The 23,087-nt window shown below is 37.7% G+C and overlaps 1 protein-coding gene across 1 annotated transcript in view; it reads left to right on the top strand.

Moving 5' to 3' along the window:
• Positions 1 to 848: 848 nt before the first annotated feature.
• The window catches only part of LOC103709762 (DNAse I-like superfamily protein), a 28,142-nt gene continuing 5,903 nt past the window's right edge, over positions 849 to 23,087 (top strand). Inside the window, exons 1-7 of the mRNA XM_088723028.2 lie at positions 849 to 874; positions 2,106 to 2,205; positions 6,580 to 6,688; positions 8,520 to 8,607; positions 8,750 to 8,854; positions 10,083 to 10,902; positions 20,837 to 21,021. Of these exons, the coding sequence (XP_088579154.2) occupies positions 849 to 874; positions 2,106 to 2,205; positions 6,580 to 6,688; positions 8,520 to 8,607; positions 8,750 to 8,854; positions 10,083 to 10,902; positions 20,837 to 21,021 (1,433 nt within the window). The remainder of the gene's footprint in view (positions 875 to 2,105; positions 2,206 to 6,579; positions 6,689 to 8,519; positions 8,608 to 8,749; positions 8,855 to 10,082; positions 10,903 to 20,836; positions 21,022 to 23,087) is intronic.

Genomic DNA, 23,087 nt, shown 5'->3' on the forward strand with positions numbered 1-23,087 from the left:
TCTTGAGCTCTATCATCTTTTGGATCTTACATTTGAGGCAGATCTTTATAGTCAAAGACCTATATTCTACCTCTAGAACCATGACTACCGGCGGTTATATTCTACCTTAATTCATGTCTATTTCCTAGTTTCTTAATTTTCGAAGATTCCAATTTGGCTATAATGACCTTTCTATCGAGGGGCCTATTATGGTCTTCTCCCATGGGGTCCAGGGTCGCTCTCATGCTGAAAGGCCAATTAGTTATCAATAATTCTATCCGACCATTCTTAGGTTCTTGGAACCAATAATCTTAAAACTAATGCAGCTCCAAGAGCTTCTGAAAGGCCAAATAGCCATCAATAATTCTTAGAGAAAATTACAGAGACATCCTTCCAAGTTTGGGCCATTCACACTTAGCCCCAAAAGTCAAAGATCGAGTTCATGCAAACAAGGAACCAGGATATGTGCCATATGGATGAATATGTCTCTTATGGACTGATGCGGATTACCTACAACTTGTAAGCTGTCCTGGTTTGATGACCCAATCAAATGCCAATAGCTGTGATGATGCGTTGCGCCCATCGCCTTCTCTTCCTAAGAAAGGAACTATGTCGGCATCAAGAATCAAATCATCGTCATGAATGTATAATCTTTTTTTTCCCATTAATCTATCTTGCAATCAAATCAATGAATGGCTAACTTGAGCTTGGATTGAGCTTGTTTTGAGTTGCTTAATTCGACCTAAAAATTTGCTCATTCATTGTCATGCCGACTCGAGCTCGCTCAAGAGTAACTTGGTTAGGTTAGGTATTTGCAATCATCTCCAGAGAGGAGATTATAGCCAAGAACAGGAGGTAAAAATGGGAAAATGAAGGTGCATAAGCAAAATGGGAGGTAATAAAGAGGAGAATGAAAGAGGTGCATGCTTGGTTTTGCTGCTGGATGCACCTATCTTGCGTTTGGTTTATTTATTCTCCTAGCATAAGATTGTAGCTCATGTGTAACACATTGACCAATGGAACAAGTTAATTTTGCACCGAACTTTGAAGCAAATGAAAGCTGCTTGCAAATAATGCCATCTGTTTGACAAACCGGCCTGCCGACAATGATCTTAATAATACTTCACAAGTTAGGGTTAGTAAAATTTTTGTTGTTATCGTCATTGTTGCACCTAATCTATATCATGAATACACAATTTCTGACCTTGCATGTGAAGATTAATTGACTTCTCATGCTTATTATTCTCGCTGATTGAAATACTAAAACCTACTGCATGCTTCCACCTAGTAACCAACAAAAGACAACTGTGCATATTTTAGCTCTAATCACTAACCTACCATAATCAGATTATTAAAAAACATTTATATAAAAGTAATTTTTTACAACAACTTCACCAACAGCTGTATCCAAAGATGTAATATAGTTTTGGATGCACCGCCAAGTGTGCAAATTAATCGCTAATATCAACATTTTTCTTTAAAATATTCATATCTATTTTAAAACAATGAAACATTGGTAGCAAGAATCCCAGAACCGTGTGACCTATAAGCTTGTTTTGCTCATAGGTCGATCTAGGATCCTCTACGATACACGATTTGCACCGCATAGTGCTGTACAACACTCGATTGCTGCCACCAAAAAATGAGCGGCTATCGATAGCAATGCATCCTGTATAACATGTGAAACTTTTTTATCAGATAGCCATATATCTCTTAATGAAGGGCATGCATAGCACTCTACGGTGTAAACAGAATCTGTGCTCTTGAAGATTTCTAGTGGGACCCTAATGAAATTTGTAGCTTTGCAGGAGAAGAAGCATCCTGCAAGTAACTTAAACATGAGAAGTTAAGAGGGTGGTAGGTGTCGTCATGGTCGTTGCACTCCCCTGCTTTAATCTTGATTAAACTAATTCAATTCAATGATGGGTTGCATTCGTGAAGTAAGATTCCATCCATATGATTGTACACTCTAAGGTCTATCAGAATTCGCTCGATCATAATCATCAGATGGTTGTGATCGACCATTCCAATGCCTGGGTCTGATTGGGCGACCTCGTCGTTTCAGAGGTGAACTCGTTTGTCCGGGACACGTGTCGCTGATTGAGTTGCGGGGGATGGATATAAAGGTTGGCCGCAGCCCGCCGGAAGCGGTTCTTCGAGGCAGGAGCAGAGCTTGCGCAGAGGGAAGAACAGAGAAGGCTGGCTGTGAAGAGACAGAGAGAGAAGGTGCGTTCTTGTATATGGTTTGGTTTATAATTTTGTAGATCTTACTCTTGGAGAGAAGATAATCTTCATATCTTTTGCTGCGACTAGATTAAAAATATTGAGATATATTTGGATGATTGGACTGAAAATTCTATAAAATCCGCGAGTTGAACCAGTACAACCAGCAAAATTATAAACAGCCGACATCCCATGAATTTCATAAAATTTTTGAACTAATCATCTAAGCCGACTCTTAATTATTTCATTCCAATTCCAGATTAAATGGTTTCTATTAAAGTGATACATACCCTGTACTCGATCATCAACTATTTTTCTCAGTTTGCTCTCATAAAATCTCATCTGTTTTAGTCTTATCTTGTGGCAAATATTTGGCGAAGTAACTAGTATAAACATCAACACATCATATAAGATACTCAACTCATTTAGTATCTACTCTTTTTTATAACCTAGATACACTTTGTAGCTAGACTTTTAGTTACTTTCAAAAAAAGCAAAGATTTAAAACAAGAAAAAGAAAAAAAGTTTGGCGCCAATGCGTTATTCCACATCAATCTCTAACTAGGATTTTACTAATTTGTAGAGAAACAAAAATAAGAAAATAGTACCCGTCCGAAAGAGGCTCTAAGATTTCATTTTAAAGATGGATAATAGAGAGGGAGGCCTCCAAATCTATTATAGTAGTCACTATTTTATAACTATTTTCTTAAGCTTTGATGCTATGGAGAGCTTGATAGCTTACCTAAGCAGATGCTTGAGCTCACCTACTGCAAATATGTGGTCCAAATGGAGTTTGACAAGTTACACTATTCCTTTTGTGCCACATGGCAGGAGGAACATTATGTGTAAAACAAGGAAGCACAACCCAGCATCACTTTTTTGAATACTCACTTTATCACAGACAGTATAAAGAAATCAGATGCATTTATATGTCCCACTCCACAAAAAAGGGTTTGGGTATCTACTTAACAACTGGATCTCAAGGTTGCTAACTATAATTGTTTATGTTCAAGATAAAAGCAACAATCCAGTTGAAGACATCAGGTAGGCCCAGAGTAATGAGTAATTGATTGGAAGCACCAGTAGACGAGTGGCTATTGGTGGACTAGTCGAGCTGCAAAGCAATATGCACAAAGTTGGAGAAAAAAGAAAAATGGATTGATCCATCGGCTCACTGGTAGATCTGGTCCAACTAAAAATTGCACCTCCAGTAGACGGCTAAAGTGTTGCCTTTCTTACAACAGTGTATCTTGGTCTGAAATGGTTAGCACTTGTTTCCAACCTATGATACCTTCTTTTTCATTGGAAACATCATTTATGTTGGTAGGTATGACAGGGCACCTCACATTATTTTTTGTTTATGGAATGATTTGGTTTGCAGCCATACATGCATTGGCCTTTCTGAAATCCAAACAAATCTATCTAGACACCCATTTATGTGTTTAGTTGATGCACTTACAATTTGGGGAGTTTTCTGTGTACCAAGTATATAATCTGCTTCTGAATTTCTTAATCCCGATCTATGATATGTAACTCTTTTTTATCCTTTAGAAAGCATTTTAAAATCTGTTTATCCTCTTAATGACAATAGACAAAGCTATCCCTTTCTCAAAAAAAATAAAAATAAAAAAAAAATCAACCACCCGTTGTCTATATAGTGAACGAGCAAATAATTGACCGGAGCATGGCATGAAACCTAGATCGAGTCTCACTATATGTATCTATTCAGTCATTCATCGCTGATCAATTAATGGAAAAAAAAAATAGATGATTGAATCGGACCCTCGATTCTGAAGTTCTAATAGGGGTTTTCCAATTCTTTATTTTCAATACATGATTTCCCAATTCATTTAGTAGAGGATCTTATCTAGAAACCAGAAAGATGAATGAGTCCTACCATACCACTTTTTTTATTCTCCCTTGGTAATCCCTTTGCAAGCCAGCCACTCATTGAATCTTAGAACCTTAGATAAACATGGGTTTTGACCTAACATCTATATCATTACAACCATTTTTATATTTATAGCATGTGAAACTCGGCTTCATCCCATTCCCTCCCCCCTTCTACTTCAGCCGATTTAGACACGTTTTGCATCCGATGAACCACAGAACGAGTTAAAGTCAAATAGAGTATAAAGCACAATAGATTTAAACACTAAACAATTAGGTATTAACCTAAAGGGACTTAAAAATCTATGGTGAATCTACTTAAATAACACCAGAACTTATCGAACCTTTGTCGCTTAGCAGCACGTTTTCCTCTATGCCCCTCCCTACGCCATGAGTAGTGATTAGAATACCAATACGTCAAAATCCCCGGGGGATCCACCGATCGCTCTCATCAATCGTTGCCGCCCATGTGAGATCACAAAAAGAAAGAGGAAGTGGAAGGTGGGAGTAAGGATGGCAGTTTAACTTGTTTCAACTCGTTCTAGGTTGAATTAGATTATCTATTTAATAAAATGATCAGATTCAAAAATATATTTTTGATTTGTTTAATAAATAAATCAAAATTGAATTGGTAGATTTTTGATCTATAATGTATCAGCTCGATCTATATCTCGTCCCATCCGACCAATTGCCACCCCTGCGGGTGACTTCATTATGAGGTCGTGGTCAACATAGAAGTTTCCCATACAAGATTATTAGGGAGAGGAGGAATTAGATCATTGCATTAAATGTTGGTTTCTGCAACACTTCAATAGAAACGACCATATATATATATATATATATATAGACAAGGGGGTGAGGATGGCAATTTAACTTGTTTCAACTCATTGTAGGTTGAATTAGATTATTTATTTAATAAAATGATCAAGTTTGAATCTGTATTTTTAATCTGTTTAATAAATAAATTAAATTTAAATTGGTAGATTTTTGGTCTATAATGTATCAACTCGATTTGTATCTCGTCCCCCCGACCAATTGCTACTCCTATAGGGACTTCATCGTGAGGTCTTGGTCAACATAGAAGTTTCCCATACAAGATTATTAGGGAGAGAAGGAATTAGATCATTGTATTAGATGTTGGTTTCTGCAACACTTCAGCAGAAACAACCACATATATATACACACACACACACAAGGGAGTGGGGATGGCAATTTAACTTGTTTCAATTCATTGTAGGTTGTATTAAATTATTTATTCAATAAAATGATCAAGTCCGGATCTGTATTTTTGGCCTATCAAATTTGAATTGGTAGATTTTTGATCTATACTGTATCAACTCGATTTGTATCTCATCCCACCCGACCAATTGCCACTCCTACAAGAACTTCATCGTGAGGTCGTGATTGATATAAACGACTGCGAGAAAGTGAAGTTGATAGCTTAACTTGTTTCAACTCATTATAGAATAAATTAGATTACGTATTTAATAACCGTTAGTGAGGTATACTACACGGACGGCTCTGATCTTTTAAAGCAACATTTTTTTAGTATCTATTTGCAGGGAAAAATCAAATCTTTTCGGCATTAAATTTTGCATGGAAACCCTTCTACATATCGAATTTTGCATGAATACTCTTCTAAAATTGATATTTGCATGTATACCCTCGTAAAACTTTATTAGTGTACAAATTCTCCAAATATAACGGTTGGTCTAATCGTGTTAAAAAAATATATTTATATTAATTAAAAATAAAATAAAATATTAAAATTATACTATTGTTTTTTTTCTATATTGCAATCTATTTGCATGTCTACTCATTAAGAATATTTTAGTCATTTTAATTTGAAACCGTTAATTTTTTAATGCCGCTAGATGCCTAGATAGCATGGATACATACGGAAAAAAAAAAAAAAATAGAAGGCAAAATAAGTGTTTTAGAGTACACATACAAATTTCAATATGGGATGGTATTCATGCAAAACGGAAAAAATATTTATAAAAAAAATCTTAAATAAATAGTACAATGAGACCGACGTTTGAACTGCGTCTTCCTAATCTTAGCCATCAAGCTAAAATCGAACGGCTGTGGCACTCGTGACGATGCGACGGAAGTCGGTTAGGTGTACACCCATGTTTCCTTCCATTTCGGGTCCCATCACCATCAATCACCATGGCGCGCTCTGGAATGCCTGTCGAAGTAGTAAACCAGCTTCCCTTCGTCAAAGACGCGTCATTATAATGGCTCTGGGTTTTTTTTTACAGCACTCGTAAATAAACGAAGAAAGAGGGAAGAGAAGGAAGGAGGAGTCGTCCGCCCGCGCTCTCACAGCTTCGTTTTTCTCTCTCCTTGAAATAATAATAACAATACGTAAATGAGTCCGCAGAGCCCAAGGAAACGCGGAGAGGTGGTTCCCTGACACTTCCTTGCTTGTTTCTTTCTTGAACTGGTTTTGAAGGGCGAGTTGTTTGGTTTCTTGATTCCCAGCTCTTCCGACCCACGACCGTCCTCAAGAAATGGCTCCACATCAGGGCAAAAGATTCCGACGACTTGAGCGCCGACGAGGGCGACGACGACGACGACGGCGACGAAGAAGGTGCTTTTCTTGTTGTTGATGTGATGCTAGTACGATGGATGGATGGATTGGTTCTGTTTCCTCTTTATTTCCCGCGAATTAAGCTTTTTTATCCGCGTCGGCTGTTTAATTTCCTTGATTTGGTTTTGGTTCTTGGTTCTTGGTTCTTGGTGCGGTGGGTGTTTTCTTTTATCTTTTAGAGGAGAGGAGAGTCTTACTCTGTCTCGTAGATCAGATTTCTTGATTGATTTTTTGAGCAAGATGATGTTTACGTGCGTGTCAGTGCGCCTCGCGAATTCTTGATGCTTCTTGATTGCGATTCTTCTTTCTTCTTCTTCTTCTTGTCGGTTTTCTGTTGCTTTTTTTTTGGGGGGGGGGGGGGGGGGGGGGAGGGTGTGAAAAGTGAGGTGGGGCGGCAGCTAGTTATGGACATGGAAAGTAGGGGATGTGGATTTAAGCAAAAAAAAAAAAAAAAAAAAGAAAGTCGGGGATGTGGTTACAGTTGCGCACACAGGATGTCATGTGCCACGTGCATGTATATGCCTGGATATCATGTGCATCCAAAGCACAGGATGTGATGCTTCTTGATAGGTACTCGTTATGCAGACCGCAGCTGTTATTTTCAACATTTAGATCATCCAATCTTATGGAATAATAATACTCTCTTCTGATGGCCTGATTTATGCTTTGCTGGCATGATAGCACCTGCAAATCTGTAGCAACATGTATATTAGATTACTTCTAGCGAATTTGTGAAATCAAAACTATATTTACTGATGGATTTTACAGACTAGATTTGTGCTGTGAATTGGGGCCCTGAATCACCACAAATATATATATTTTAGTATAAATTTATTCTTCCATGACATTGTGTTGTTTTTAGTTCTAGTTTGTTAAGATGATAAGTAGAGACATTTTTATGACATCAGATAGTATAAACTTAAACTAATAAACAATTTTTTTTTTGTGGATGAGCTTGCTTTTTTTAAAAAAATTTAAGGAAATACCTAGAATCATGGAACTGGAATATCTACTCTCACTAGAATTTTTTATGTTCATGATTTGGTTTTTTACCCAGAGAATAACAAATCTTTCTTTTAATCTTTTTTCACTTCAACAACCAGACAGCTACCTGGTATTCTTTTTATTATTTTTTGAAATCAGGAATTGGAGAAGCATTGGTCTTTTTTTTTTTTTTTTTTTTGAATACACCGCTTTTTCTTAGCTTATGTTTGAACATGCTGCAGAACCATTTGGAAAAAATGCAAGTGTAGGTTTCTTATTTTATGTTCTTGAAAATTCCCAAATTATGTAATCAATATTTTGTATGCGAAGTAGAAATTTCTCTTGGCTTCCATTGTAACCTTACCCTAGCTTCCCCGCCAACAACCCCTCTGCCCTAGAGAGATGATTTTCTGGAATTGACTTTATTTGTTTCTGTAAATAACTAAGACTTATGAAGCACTTGAAAGCTTTCAATGCCACTGGAGATTTTGAGAAGCTGAGATTGCAGAAACTGTGTAAAGTGGATATTCTGTTGCTTTAATGCCAGCCTGGCTCTTATACACATCTATGTGGCAAGGCGATTCATGTCTGATTGTTAATTGGGATATTCACAGTGTTAAAAACAAAAAAGAACACAGTCATTTCTTTGACTTTTACCCTGTAAGTCATTAGCTCCCAGAATTGATAGCACTAGGAGAAACAATATCTGTTATATTTTAAGGTAATTGTTTTTGTAGTATGGGATGTGAAAAAACATGTTAACTAGTAACATAGTACCACAAATGGACCAGAAATGCCTTTGCATTTATTGTTGCATCTTTGATATCTTGATGGCTTTTATGTGCAGATGACCACTTAGAGGATATCCCATACAAGCTAAGAAGACGAAATTCAGAGACCCTTCGTGCACAATACATAGATACCAAAGAACTCAGGCATGTCTAAGTTTCTCTATATAATTGTTCTGTCTACATACAGCTATCAGTGAACTCCTTAAGAAGTTTGATATCTTTTCTTTATCCTTGTGGGGAGAAAGTCTTTATCTTCTCACTAAATCTCAAGCTTTTGCTCTTGCAGGATCTGCATAGGGACATGGAATGTTGGAGGAAAACTTCCAGCAGAAGACCTAAACATCGAAGAGTGGCTAGATAAAGAGAAGCCTGCTGATATATATGTGTTTGGGTAAATATTTCTGAGCATACATGTAATTCTTTAACTATGTAATGGCATACCTTTCCTATTATGGTAATACTTACATATGGCATTATGGTAGTAGGCCAGGAGCTTTTGAAGGTGCAATTATTATAGTGTAATGGTGTGGGTCCTTTCATAAGAATTCCCATCTGCAATAATGGCTGATAAAAGTTTGGCCATCTTAAACTAAAACTACATGACCAATACTATGAAACAAGGTTTCAAATACCGCCGGAATGGGATGGCATGAATGGTATTACACTATTTCATCAGGTTTCCGTCACCGGTACATAGTGTGCTAGTATGGAATGTAGTCCCGTACTGTGTGTCAGTACCCAGTACCATGCCATTCAAGCAAAAAACAGGATACCAGTTTTTGAAAACGTTGCCATGAAGCTGAGCATTACAAGCTTCATTCCTTCTATCTTTCTTGTATTGATTTGCCCGAATTTACCATTGGACAAAGCCCTTGGTGATGGAAATTACCTTCCACAGTGCTTAGCAATTGGTCCATGGACCTAAACATGCTTTTGTTTCCAATAAAATTTTCATGGATTTTTATGGTATCATAGTTGAATGTGGTTTACTTTCTTTTGGCACAATCTCTGTACACTAATTAAGAACAAGGATTCCATGGCTTGAAGAGGCCTCCCCTAAAGAGCTAACCGGGAAGTCTGCTATAAATAAGCTGGATTTATGTGATCTGTGGTATATCCTTTAGCTTCCAGAGGACCGGGTTCATTACTGATGTGGTGTGTAGATTGTATATCATTTTTTACATGTAAGATGTATTCAGGTATATAAGTAATATATTGGAGGTGTATTAATGCTTATTCACATGATATGTCCCATCTTCTTTTATTATAATTTTTTTTGCTTGAATGTTTATTGTTTCTGTAATTTTCTACTTTATTTGACAAATCAAGAAATACTCAAGGCCTTCCTCACATTAAACCTCCTGATAAGCAATAATGCAGGTTATTTAGGGTGCTCTTATGTTTGAAGAAGCAATAATGCAGGTTATATTTGTACTACTTATTATTTTTGTAAGGCATTAAGTTTTATTATATTATATTATTCTTTATTTTATGTTTTGATTTCTCTTTTTAAGTACATCCTATGTTGTTGGTATTCTAATTTTACAGTATTTTCTGTTTTCTGCAGTTGCTATGATTAAAGGTGTTCATAAGAAATTGCATACATGCTCTTTTTGCAGTTTTCAGGAGATTGTTCCGTTAAATGCAGGAAACATCTTCGGTCCCCAGGGCAGCCGCCCAGTTTCAAGATGGGAACATCTTATACATGAGACACTGAATAGGATTCAAACAGTAAAACCAAACTATAAATGTTACAGTGATCCTCCTTCTCCATCAAGGTTCAAGCCATCAGGAGATACTGCTGTCACTATGGATGAACTACTTCCTGATATGGATAGTGACACTGATGATGATGAACAACAATCCAGTTTTCATATGGACAGCGATGAATGCCCATCAAGCATAGATGATTCGAAATGCACTCTATCTTCCAGTTGCAGTCCTAGTGCAGATGCATCCGTACCACAGGAACCTGACCAGCATAAGTCTACAATGAAGAGGCTAGACCGATGCCATCATTTCACTTCATTAGACTATGATGTGAATTCAGAAACATCAGCAACCCAGCAAAAGAAGCTAATCAAAACACTTAGCAGCTCAGAGAGGATTGGGTTGATCTGGCCAGAACAACCATTGGAGTTGTTAGCTACACGTGTTCTAGATAGTTCAAATTCTTTCAGATCAGTAAAGTCTTTTAGAACATACAATTCTTTCAAGTCAGTACACTACAAGGATCTGCCGGAGATTGGTCCGATTCCTGAATTTAACTTGAATATCATTAGACCCAGAAAGAAAAGAGCACCTTTTGTAAGGATCGTAAGTAAGCAAATGGTTGGGATTTTCCTTTCAATATGGGTCCGACGAAGCCTGAGGAAGCACATCCTGAACTTGAAGGTATCTACTGTTGGTGTTGGTGTCATGGGTTACATAGGCAACAAGGTAAGATTTCCTTCTTCACAGCTTGAAGGTTTTTGCCATCATCCTTATAGTTTTCAAGTATCTCTCCATTTTGTTATGCAGCCTACAACAGTTCTATAATTTCCCCCATAAATGCAGTAATGACAAAGTCGGATTCTTTCTTTTGCAGCTATTACTTGTAATGAATACTCTAGTTTTTCATTTTAGTCTCATGACAATTTTGCTGAATGTCTCTTAATGCTAGAGTGCCCTTCATTAAATAGAAAACTGTACAGAGATATATCCCCGATTTTGTGCTCCTACCAGCTATCATATCTTTCTAATATGGGAAGATACATTTCTGATTTTGTGCTTTCATATCTTTCTAAATATGGAAAGATACATCCATGATTTTGTGCTATATCTCTCTAAATATGGAAAGATACATCCTTGATTTTGTGCTTCTACCAACTATCATATTGACATCCCCCCTCAAATTGATGCTGGTTGATCAAGAAGTATCAATTTGCCAACCAGAAACAGATGATGCTACCGGATCATAGCTTTGGTAAACACATCAACAATCTGAAGGTCAGTGAAAACATGCGGAAGAGAAATGACATGAGTATCCACAGCTTTCCGAATAGAATGATAATCCACTTTGATGTGCTTGGTACGCTTATGTAAAACAAGATTAGTAGCAATCTGAATGGCACTCATGTTATCAGCATGGAGAGGAGTGGGATCAGACTGAGGAAATCCAAGCTTAGTCAGGAGCCCACGAAGCTATTCAATTTCGGATCAAGCAACATATATGACACGATACTTTGACTCAATCGAAGATTTGGAAATACGATCCTGCTTCTTACTCTTCCAAGATAATAAGGAATCTCCAAGAAACATACACCAACCCGTGATAGAGCGATGAGTATCGGGACATTCTGCTCAATCAGAATCACTAAAAGCAACAAGACGAATAGGAGAAATAGCAGAAAAGAACAATCCACGGTTAGGAGAGTCTCAAAGATACCGAATAATACGACGAATAGCCGCCGAATGTAGATACTGTGGGGATTGCGTAAACTGGCTGACTTGCTGGACAACAAAAGAGGTATCTGGCCATGTATAGTTAGAGTTGGGCACTGGGCCGGGCCGCCCACGGCCCGGCACGGCCCGGCACGAAGCGGGCCGTGCCTAGCACGGCCCGCTTGCTACAGTGCCGGGCCGTGCCTGGCACGGCCCATTTGAGAGGGCCGTGCTGGGTCACAGGGTACTGGCCCGCGGGCCGAGCCCGGCACGGCCCGCTTCGGGCCTGGGCCGGCACGGCCCGCTCTAGGCCCGCGGGCCAAGCACGGCACGGCCCGCGGGCCAGCCCGGCACGGCCCATAAGGGCCTGGGCCCGGCTCGGCCCGATAAAAATTAATGCTTCATAAATTTTCTAAAAAAATTAATAAATATTGAAAACTAAGGATTTATGAATATAAAGCCACCTTAATGGTGGGGGGTTTGGCATAGACCCCTACCAGTTTATTAATTTAAATCAAAATGGTACATGAAGGGAGGTTTGGACCTTGGTCTGACCTCTAGAATACAATAAGAAACTAAGAAAGGGCCGAGGTTTGGACCTTGGTCTGACCTCCAGAATACAATAAAAATGTACAATTATAAAAAATTAAGAAATCTTACTAATCATCAGTGATTCAGTGAATCAGTATTCACTCTTCAGTTTTCAGTCTTCAGTCTTCAGTAGTGTTTGTATCATCATCATCAGAGGATGTTGTATTATGTCCACCTTTATCTTGAAGTCTTGCCTCAGCATCCAACCAATCCTTGAAGCAGAGAAGCATCTCCACCGTTTCGCCCGTCATCCTACTTCTCTTTTCGTCAAGAACACGCCGACCTGCACTAAAAGCGGATTCCGATGCTACCGTGGACATCGGCACAGCTAAAATATCGCGTGCAATTGCAGACATAACAGGATATTGATTTCTAACACTCTTCCACCAAGATAATACATCTAGATTCTCTATTTGATTTTCATCATATGCAGACTGAAGATCATTTCGTAAATAAAATTCTAGTTCACTACTTAAAGATGAAGAAGATGAAGAGGAACTTGAAGCATGTGTGTGTCTTCTCTGTGCAATGAATGAAAAAATAGATGACGAACGAGAACTACTAGAAGAAGAAATAGAGGTTTGTATTTGTGTTCTAGATCCACGAATTTTTTCATCATATATAGCATAAATATCATAAAGAAGTTGTTTTACCTCATCTTTAGCAGATTCAGAATCTTGATTCATATTTTCAAAATATGCATCAAGTAAAATTAGCACGCCATTTAATTTAACTCTAGGATCAAATGCAGCAGCTAAGTTATGCATAGGACAAATCTTGTTCCAATACTCATTCCATTTAGATTCCATTAGGTCAATAATAGGCATTAAAACATCATCATATCTATGTTCTGCAAATTTTTGACTAATTATATATGCTTGTTGTAAAAATGAACATGAAGTAGGGTAATAAATACCAGAAAGAACATTGGTAGCATTATAAAAACTAAGCAAAAAATCTTCCAAAATTTTTCCTTTATTCCAATCAGTTTCAGACAATGTAAAGCCTAATCCACGATCATTAATATATGCACTTAATAAGTTTTTATATGGGTATGCATCATGTATCATGCTATATGTGGAGTTCCAACGAGTAATTACATCAAGTTTAAATTTTTTAAAACGTTTACCATGATTTATGCATAATTCCTTAAATTCTTGAAGTCTTGATCTTGAAGCATGAATAAAAGAAACTGCATTTCTAATTTTTGAAATCACATCTTGAATCATGCCCATGCCAGCTTGAACAGAAAGATTTAAGATATGACATGCACATCTAATATGCAGTAAATTTCCATCTAATATGGGATGCAATGAGTCTTTTAATAATGCAACAGCAGAATTATTATTAGATGCATTATCAAAAGTAATAGACATAATTTTATCATTAATATTATATGAACATGCAGTTTGATAAATAATATTTGAAATTTGTTGCCCAGAATGTGGAAAATCAAAAGCACGAAAAGCAAGAATACGTTTATTTAATTGCCAATCATTATCAATATAATGAGCAGTAATGGCAATAAAACAATTACTACCTATAGATGCTGACCAAATATCAGAAGTTAATGAAATTTTTACATTTAAAGTAGAAAGTGTTTCAATTAAATTTTGTTTCATTGCTAAAAAGTTGGTCATAGCTACTCTTCTAAATGTACGCCTACTAGTTCTTTTGTAAGCAGGTTGTAGGTTTAATTGAACATATTCTTCAAAATTAAAAGATTCACATAAACTAAAAGGTAATTCATCCTTAACTATCCATTTTACAAGTGCTTTTCTTTGATTTTCATGATTATATGCAAAATTACCTACAAGTAATCCCCCTTGTATATTAAGGGTACTTTGAGTTTGAGCATGAGAATCATGCATCCTATGACTCTCTTGATGTCTTTTTAAATGCCCTGTTCCCCCACTACTACTACAACTATAAAGTTTGGCACATTTTTTACATCTAGCTTTTCAGACTCCATCAACCATAACTCTATCAAATTCATTTCATACAGCACTAGTCCTCTTACGAGAAGAGGTTTGATCTTCACTCGGTTCACCAGTTCTAGAGGAACTAGGAACATGGGGTTGGGGATTAGTTTCTTCTCCCTCAGAAACAGGAATGCCAAACTGACTTTCCTCAAAAGATGACATATCTATGATTAATTCAAAAAATAAAAACTAACCGCAAGGAGGAATTGAGTAGAGGGTCGGAGGGCAGAGGCAGAGCCGAGATTCCGAGCTTCCTCTTGTGCTCTCAACAGAAGCGACCTTCTCTTCTCAACAGGAACCTCCTCTTGTGTAGCACTTGAACAAACTAAAAATTAAATTGCTAGAAGAGCACTTTAGAAGAGAGAAATAATAGCAGTAAAGAAGGAGAGAATGAGAGGTTTGGTGTGGTGAGAATGAGGGAGGAATGGGCTATTTATAGAAGCCCAAAATTTTTTTTCCCAAAATACCCCTCAATTCAGCCGTTATTGGACTGTTGGGAGGGGTAAAATGGACTTTTTTCCGAAAATAGCCGTTGGAAACGGCTATTTTCCTCCCCCTCTCCAGACGGGCCGTGCCGGCACGGCCCGTCTGGAGCCGTTGCGGGCCGTGCCAGGCACGACCCGTTTGAAGCCGTTGCGGGCCGTGCCTGGCACGGCCCGTTTGCGCCCGTTACGGGCCGTGCCTGGCACGGCCCGGCCCGCCAATAGACGGGCCTGGGGCCGGGCCGGGCTGGCGTTCCGTGCTGGACGGGCCGTGCCAGGCACGGCCCGTTTAGTCCTTTGGCCCGGTGGGCCTGGGCCGGGCCGGCCCGGCACGGCCCGTTGCCCAACACTATGTATAGTCAGATAATTCATGCTGCCAACTAACTGGCGAAATCGAGTAGGATCAGGAAGAAGATCGCCCTCCTCACGACGATACTTAACATTTATTTTCGGAGGAGTATCCACAGAGGAAGAGTCCTAAAGACCAGCCAAAGCAATCAAATCTTGCGTATATTTGTATTGATGCAAGAACACACTAGAAGGATCAGTATGAACCTCCAATTTCAAGAAGTACACAAGAGGACCAAGGTCCTTCATGTAAAAAGAGTCCAAGAGATGCTGCTGAAGGCGGGTAATCAACAAGGAATCCGTCCTTGTAATAAAAATGTCATTTACATAAACAAGGAGGAGAACAATACCAGGGGATGTCTTGCAAAGAAACAAGGAGTCATAGTGACACTGCACAAAAAAGAAGCGAAGCAAGGTTGATCGGAACTTTCAAACCACTCCCGGGGAGCCTGTTTCAAGCCATACAAAGACCTCTTCAACTTACAGACGTCGGAAGTAGATGTGGAGAGCAAACTAGGTGGAGGTGTCATGTAAATATCCTTCTTGAGATCACCATGGAGAAAAGTGTTTTTGACGTCCATTTGATGTAGTGGTTAGCCCTATGAAGCAGCAATGGCAATAACTATATGCACCGTGGTCATTTTCGCCATTGGAGCAAATGTCTCCTTATAGTCCACCCCATGCTTCTGCCTGTTACCAAGAGCAACCAACTGTGCCTTATAGCAATCTAGAGTCCCATCTGAACAAAGCTTAACCGTGGGCGTAACGATAGAGGGACAAAGAACAATGTCCTATGTATGATTTTCTTGAAGAGCCCGAAGTTCCTCTTGCATTGTCTTCAGCCAACACTCATGCTTCACAGCCTGTGAGTAACATGATGGAACCGAAATAGTGGATAGAGTAGCATTGAGAGATGTGTGAGGAAAACCATATCGATCAGGAGGATGAGAGACTCTGGTAGATCGTCGAGGAGCAGCCTGAGCAGGCTCAGGTGGCGGATCAGTCTCGAAAAGGGGCAAAATCGGTCGACGTCGTTTATACACAAATCTAGGCTTGAACCGCTCAGGAGGAGGGGTCAAGTCATTAAAACTAGGAAGAACAAAAACTGCAGAAGATGACTCAACATGAATAGAAAAGTACCGAGTCTCAAAGAAGACAACATAGTAAACACGAATTCTGTTAGAGTATGGATCATAGTAAACAAAATCTTTTTGAGAAACACTATAACCCATAAAGGCGCATTTAACAGATTGAGCAGAAAGTTTGTGGCCTTTATGAGAAGGCAAATGCATAAAGCAAACACAACCAAAAGTATGCAAATCATGATATCTAGAATGCTGACGGTAAAGACGATAATATGGAGAGTCGAAGTTTAACACCTGAGATGGCAATCTATTAATTAAATAAACTACAATAAATAAAGCCTCAACCCAGAATTTAGATGGAACATAAGACTCAAGTAATAAAGTTCGAACGGCATCCAAAAGATGACGGTTCTTCCGTTCAGCCATGCCATTTTGTTGTGGCGTATAAGGGTATGAGCGTTGTGAGACAATACCTTTCTGATGCTGAAAATTATGGAACTCGTGAGACATATTTTCCACCAGAATCAGATCTCAATACTTTAATACTAGTAGAAAATTGAGTCTCAACATATGCCAGAAAGGCCTGGAAAACAGAGAAAACTTCAAATTTGGAACGTTAAATATACACCCAGGCAAATCGATTGTAATCATCAATGAATGTCACAAAGTACTTATAGTGAGCATGAGAAATAATAGGTGTAATGCCTCAAACATCACTATGAATAATATCAAAACACCTTTCTACACGATTATCAAGAGAAGAAAAAGGAAGTCTTATTCTTTCCTAATTTACTTGTAGAACAATCAAAGGAAAGGCTATGAGAAGAAAATTGATATGTATTGCCCAACAAACCAGAGTTCAACAAATGGGATAAAACAATAGAATTTGGATAGCCCAAACATTTATGCCCTACTTGACTCTTATTTTTAACAATGCAAGCCAAAGATATGAAACTAGGAATGAAAAAGTGCAGTGGAAACAATCTTCCAACTTTAGGCCCCTTCGCGATTATCGTCCCCGACACCTGATCCTGCACAAGACAACCATCATGAGAAAAATGGACATCACAGTTGTTATCCACCAATTGACCAACCAAAATAAGACTAGAAAGTCCGGGCGATACAAAAACATTCTTGAAAGATGAAGTAATATCCCCAACAGTAGTAATAGGTAAATTACTTTCATTAGCAATCTGAATATGTGATGAACCATGATGCGGACAAACATTTCTAAGCATATCAGATGAACTTGTCATATGATTTGATGCACCAGAATCAACAAACCAAGGTTGAGGTGGTGTAGTACCTTTACCTTGCAGCCCTAAGGTTGAAAAGGCCGAAACAATTATCTGCCGCACCATTTCAAGAGTAAGAACAACTGGTCCAGCAACCGTAGAAGTGCTGGTAGGCACTGCAAGAGTAAACTGATTGCTAGTCCCTGCCGAAGATTGACCATTTGGAGAAGAAGTGCTAACTGCAACCTGAAAAGCATTGGCTTGGGGGTTTTGAGGGCGAGTGGGGCACTCCTTGATGATGTGACCTTGCTGTTTACAGTAGTTGCAGAATCTTTTTCCACAATTGATAGCAATGTGTCCGTATTCTTTGCAGCTGTAGCACTGCACCTTGCGCATATCCCTACTCTTCCCCTTTCTTTGAGCGGCATAAGCAACTGTAACAGCATTAGATGACATCCTCTTTTGCTCGAAAGTAGCCTGTGTGAGAATACACTGTTCTTCACGAAGTAATTCTCCAAAACAAACATCTTAGGATGGAGGAGGGTCACGATTCATCAAATTGGAGCGAGTAACCCCAAATTCAGGTTGCAACTTCATCAAAAAATGATATCTCTTGCTTTGCTCGTGAACTACCTGAATAGTAGAGAGAGATTCGGCGGGTACCTTAGCATATACAATGTCAGAAAATTCTGCCCATAAGTTTTGAAAGCCATAAAAGTAGTCCTGGATGGAGAGATTGCCCTGAGAGTAACTAGCAATTTCATACTCCAACTGAAATCATCTTGCTGTGTTGTCCAGATTGTAAACCTTTTTCAAATAATCCCACATGGTTTTGGTAGTCTTATATGGCCTCAGATTAAGAACAATAAGAGGGTCAACAGACCCTAATATCTAGGTCATCACCCGAGCATCTTTGACCTTCCATTAAGCCAACTTCGTAGGATCCGTAGGGGCTGGATCACTTCCATCTATATGACCCCACAATTCCTTCCCTGTGACAAATATTTGAAACTGAAATTCCCAGGTAGAATAGTTCTTACCAGTGAATCGGACACTGAAAGCATCAGAATTGCTTGCAGACAAGGTGAAAGAATGCCGTCAATGCACAACACAGCAGCATAGGAATAACACAAGAATTTTCGAATATCATAGCACCAAAAAAACCAAAAAACCCGAAAGACCAAGAGCACCAGAAAACACATTGCAGCAGATCCAGAAATCTAGAAAACACGCTGCAGAGAAAGCCGAAACCCAAGAGCCCTAGAATCTAGGACTAAACACCAAAGAAAGCCAAGAAAACCAGAAAACTCCGAGAGCACAAATGGCTCTGATACGATGACAATTTTGCTGAATGTCTCTCAATGTGAGAGTGTCTTTCATTAAATAGAAAACTGTACAGAGATACATCCCTAATTTTGTGCTCCTACCAGCTATCATATCTCTCTAAATATGGGAAGATATATCCCTGATTTTGTGCTATCATTATCTCTCTAAATATGGAAAGATACATCCCTGATTTTGTGCTCCTACCAGCTATCATATTGACATCTCACCTGGTTCATGTCATATAGTTTTCTAAGTCTTATATTTTATTTCCAATTTGAACTATTTCCTGGGGTGATGTGAATAACTGGGAAAGAAATCTACATATGGTGATTAATGGAGAATAAAATGAAACCTTGCAAAATAAATGAAATAGTGGTATCTTGCTGAATTGGCTGATCATATTATAATAATGTCATACAAGTTGGTAGCAGGTTTTCTGCATGATGCTAAAGAGTAATATTTAAGGGACATCTCCTTCGCTCACAACTCTATTAAACATCTAGCTAGTGAGTTGGATCAACATGCATATTGTGTGTAGCCTGAGAACCATTTGGTGATGTTTATGCTGTAGCAGTTTTTGGTACTATGCAATCCTTAGAGATTCTTTAATTTTGAGTTAGGATTGAAGACAAGCTTGTATATGGATGTCTTGTTATGACCACTTTTATAACCAACATATTATCAGTGTTGCACTCCATCATGTTGAATGTTTTGGAGGTCCAAACTTTTATGTTTCACAGGTCATAATTCACTATATAAAACAATACAATTTGCTATATGGGCTGTAACATTGAAAATATGCATAACTTTGGGATATGGCCCTCTTTTCCAATGATTCATAAAATGTAAAGTCCATCTAACTTCTCAACCCTTCAAACTAATGGCGGATAAATTGCTTATAAAATAGAACTCCAAGTCATTAAGAGTCTCTGTAAAGAAGTGAAAAAGTAAATTAGATGTTTGGAGGCGATGGCTTAGCAAGATAGATATTCTGACAGAATGTCAATCAATGTTGTTATGCATAATTTCTCAAAGGGAAAATATTGATGCACACAATAATAGTGAAAATGATACCTGCTCTTGATGTTGAAACATAGGTAATTTCTTGTTTTTTTCCTCATCCAAGGTGAGCGAATCTGTGAGGAAGGTGCAAAACAGGTAGTAGCCCACCCAGTAAGATAATCTGCACAATTAGCATTTCTGTAGGCTACATAGTGGAATGAGTTAGTGATCATCCTCCGGATTTACCCAAAGATATGCATTTTATTTTCACAATGAATGCAGAGAGGGTATTGACTAATAGATCCTGTACAAGGATTTGTGTTACAGGATGATTGGACAGATAAGGCACTTAAGAGGCTATGGAGTAGGTTTGGAAGTAGCTTTACCATTTATAGGACAAAGCTGTTCCATTGAGGTATCATTGATCTAATTATAAATCAAACGTGCATGATCAATCATATTAAAGGTATACTGCTGCAATGACCACTTGATGAGAGAAGACAAGATGTGGTAAATGATTTTTTCACACACGTGTTGCTAGAACCTCTAGGACAAGTAGAAGCTGCTTCTGGTTGTAAATATATGTTTCTATCAGTAGATTTTATCTTGATCCGAAGCTTAGTATATAATATGCCATGCAAGATTTAATAAAGTGTCCATTTGTCCCCGTATTACCCTTGTTTTGACTTTTCTCTCCCTCTTTCCATTTTTATGATCAAATTTTTTGTTAAGTCCTTATCGAATTTAAGTTTCTTGCTTGTTAAGTTTTGCAGCCTCAATATTTTGACTTCTTAAGCCTATGGGTATGCCATTTCCTTCATGCAAGTGCATGCAGAATCTCAGTAGGTGAACATTGTTCTGATTTAGAAGCATATTGACAACTTTCAAATATGATCCAGGGTTCAATCTCAGTCAGCATGTCTATATACCAGACTCTGTTTTGCTTTGTCTGTACGCACCTATCATCAGGTGAAAAGGGCGGAAATGAACTTAGAAGGAATACAGATGTGCAAGAAATTCATCGTAGAACACGATTTAGTACAGTTGCCACTGTTGGAGTTCCCAAAAAAATCCATGATCATGAGTAAGTAGAATCTGTCTTGTTTAGTGGCATCTAGACAAAAATTTTTCCTCCTTTTTGTTGTTATTGTATTTGTAGGATTGTTCTATGCACCATCAAGTGGTTAATTAAAATGGTCACTTTTGTGAATTAGCAAGAAGAAATCAAGAATATATTATTTTACCATACTTTTGTTCAATACTTAGATATGTTCAAAAATACTAGTCTTTTCAAGGAAAAAGAATGTCGAAAAATCTTGAATTTCACATAATTTATACAAGATGATTATTATATGATGCATAGTACTTAGTAAGCATGAAAGCAAAGAATCTGCATAGGCTCTATCCTTGATATCTTGTCATGATTAATTCAAATACTTCTACAAATATATAATGTAATATCAGAAGACATGGAAAACTGCCCATTTGTTTCTGACTTAATCTTCTTCAGTGCACATCACTCTTTTCTTTATCAAGGAAATGAAAACCAACCTACTATCCTGCAAACTCATAGATGCTTGGGCCCTGCATGAGGATCTTGCTTTTTTGAAGACTTTGTTTAATCCATGCACTGACTCATAATGCAACTAGTGTTCTCCATTGACTATGTGGTGGATTGGTAATAGTAGCTATAATTCTCCTGTGCTTTTGGCTGGGGCTCATGAAATTGATTTCAGCTATTGATCTACCCAATCTTCGGGTGAAGTTTTTAACATAAATTAGTATGACTAATCCAAAATTTCATGTGCAAGATAATGTAATAATAAACAAAGATTGCAGCAGATAAAACCTCTTGTTGGAAATAAACTAATTGCAGACATAATACTCTTCAAATGCTTAAAATACTCTTTTGTAAAACCCCTTTTGTTGTTTTTTTACAGCATAACACAAAATGGCCAAAATAACTTTCAAATTCTGGAAATTATCTTTTAGAGACAAAAATATCTTGAATAATATATATATATATATAATTATATAAATATATAATTATATATATATATAATTAATAAACTAGTCTTTGCCTATCTAGTTGGCATCCCACTCCACTTGGGAGGAATCTATGGTTTAAGCCTTGGTCGTGGCCTCGTCCCACTGTGTTTCTCAAAATTTTCATAGTTAGTAAGGTGGACTGGAACGGAACTTACACATCCATAAACAAGATGATTTTCTCAGGTTAGAATTATATTATTGAGAACGTTCAACAAATTTTTAGCTGGAATGCATGTTTGAACAAAAAAAAAAGTGAACAATGAAGTCTTTGTGCTGATAAAACTTTCCAAAACTAAGCAGAAAGGAAGCATTCATTATTATGGAGTATAAAGTTTCTTGAGAATAGAGTAACAAATCACTAATTGTATATGCACTGAAATGACTGGATTAGATTAGGTTTATACTTTATAGTGTGAATGTCTGAACGTTCATATGTAATGGGATCTCAACCTGTATCATCAAGTCCACCAACTTGTGCATTGCACTTCTTCAGTAGATATGTCACCAAGGATGTTGACGAAGTTTATTTCTCTTTTTTTTTAATAACCATCTGTATATTTGAAGCTATTTACTAATTAAATTAGGGCTAAACATTATGTTGCTCTGTGTACCTCGAAAGAAGTTTAAATTCTGACGTGCAATCCTTTCTGGTGTAATTGCAGCACTTACTAGTTTTAATAGACTTTTAGATGTTTACCTTATTTTTACTATATATAAGAACAAGAGTTTTGAAATTAGAGAATATTCCTTCTTGATTCCGTCTCACTTTTTATACCGAAAATACCCTTTTATTAATCTTAAAAGATAATTGCATTAACTTTCTAGCTCAAGTTTGCTACCACACGCTCTCTTTCTTCTTTCCTAATCAAATCAGACCCTATCATAAAACACATTAACAGATTGGACTCCATCCTTTTTACTAATTTGACTCTCATCTAGATTGGACTCTTTGATTTGATCCCTAACAGTCTCTTCTTTCTTCCCTCCAGCATGCATTACATGCGCCCAGTTACCAATAGTTTTATATTTGAGGCTTCATTCACTGATATGAGCTCATAATATGTAGCTTCATGATGATTTGAAATTTTGGAGTTTAATTTT

This window comes from Phoenix dactylifera, chromosome 5 (assembly GCF_051530095.1).
Source record: "Phoenix dactylifera cultivar Ajwa chromosome 5, Ajwa_hap1_PhDact_Kaust_v1.1, whole genome shotgun sequence".
In the NCBI taxonomy this organism is placed as follows: Eukaryota; Viridiplantae; Streptophyta; class Magnoliopsida; order Arecales; family Arecaceae; genus Phoenix; species Phoenix dactylifera.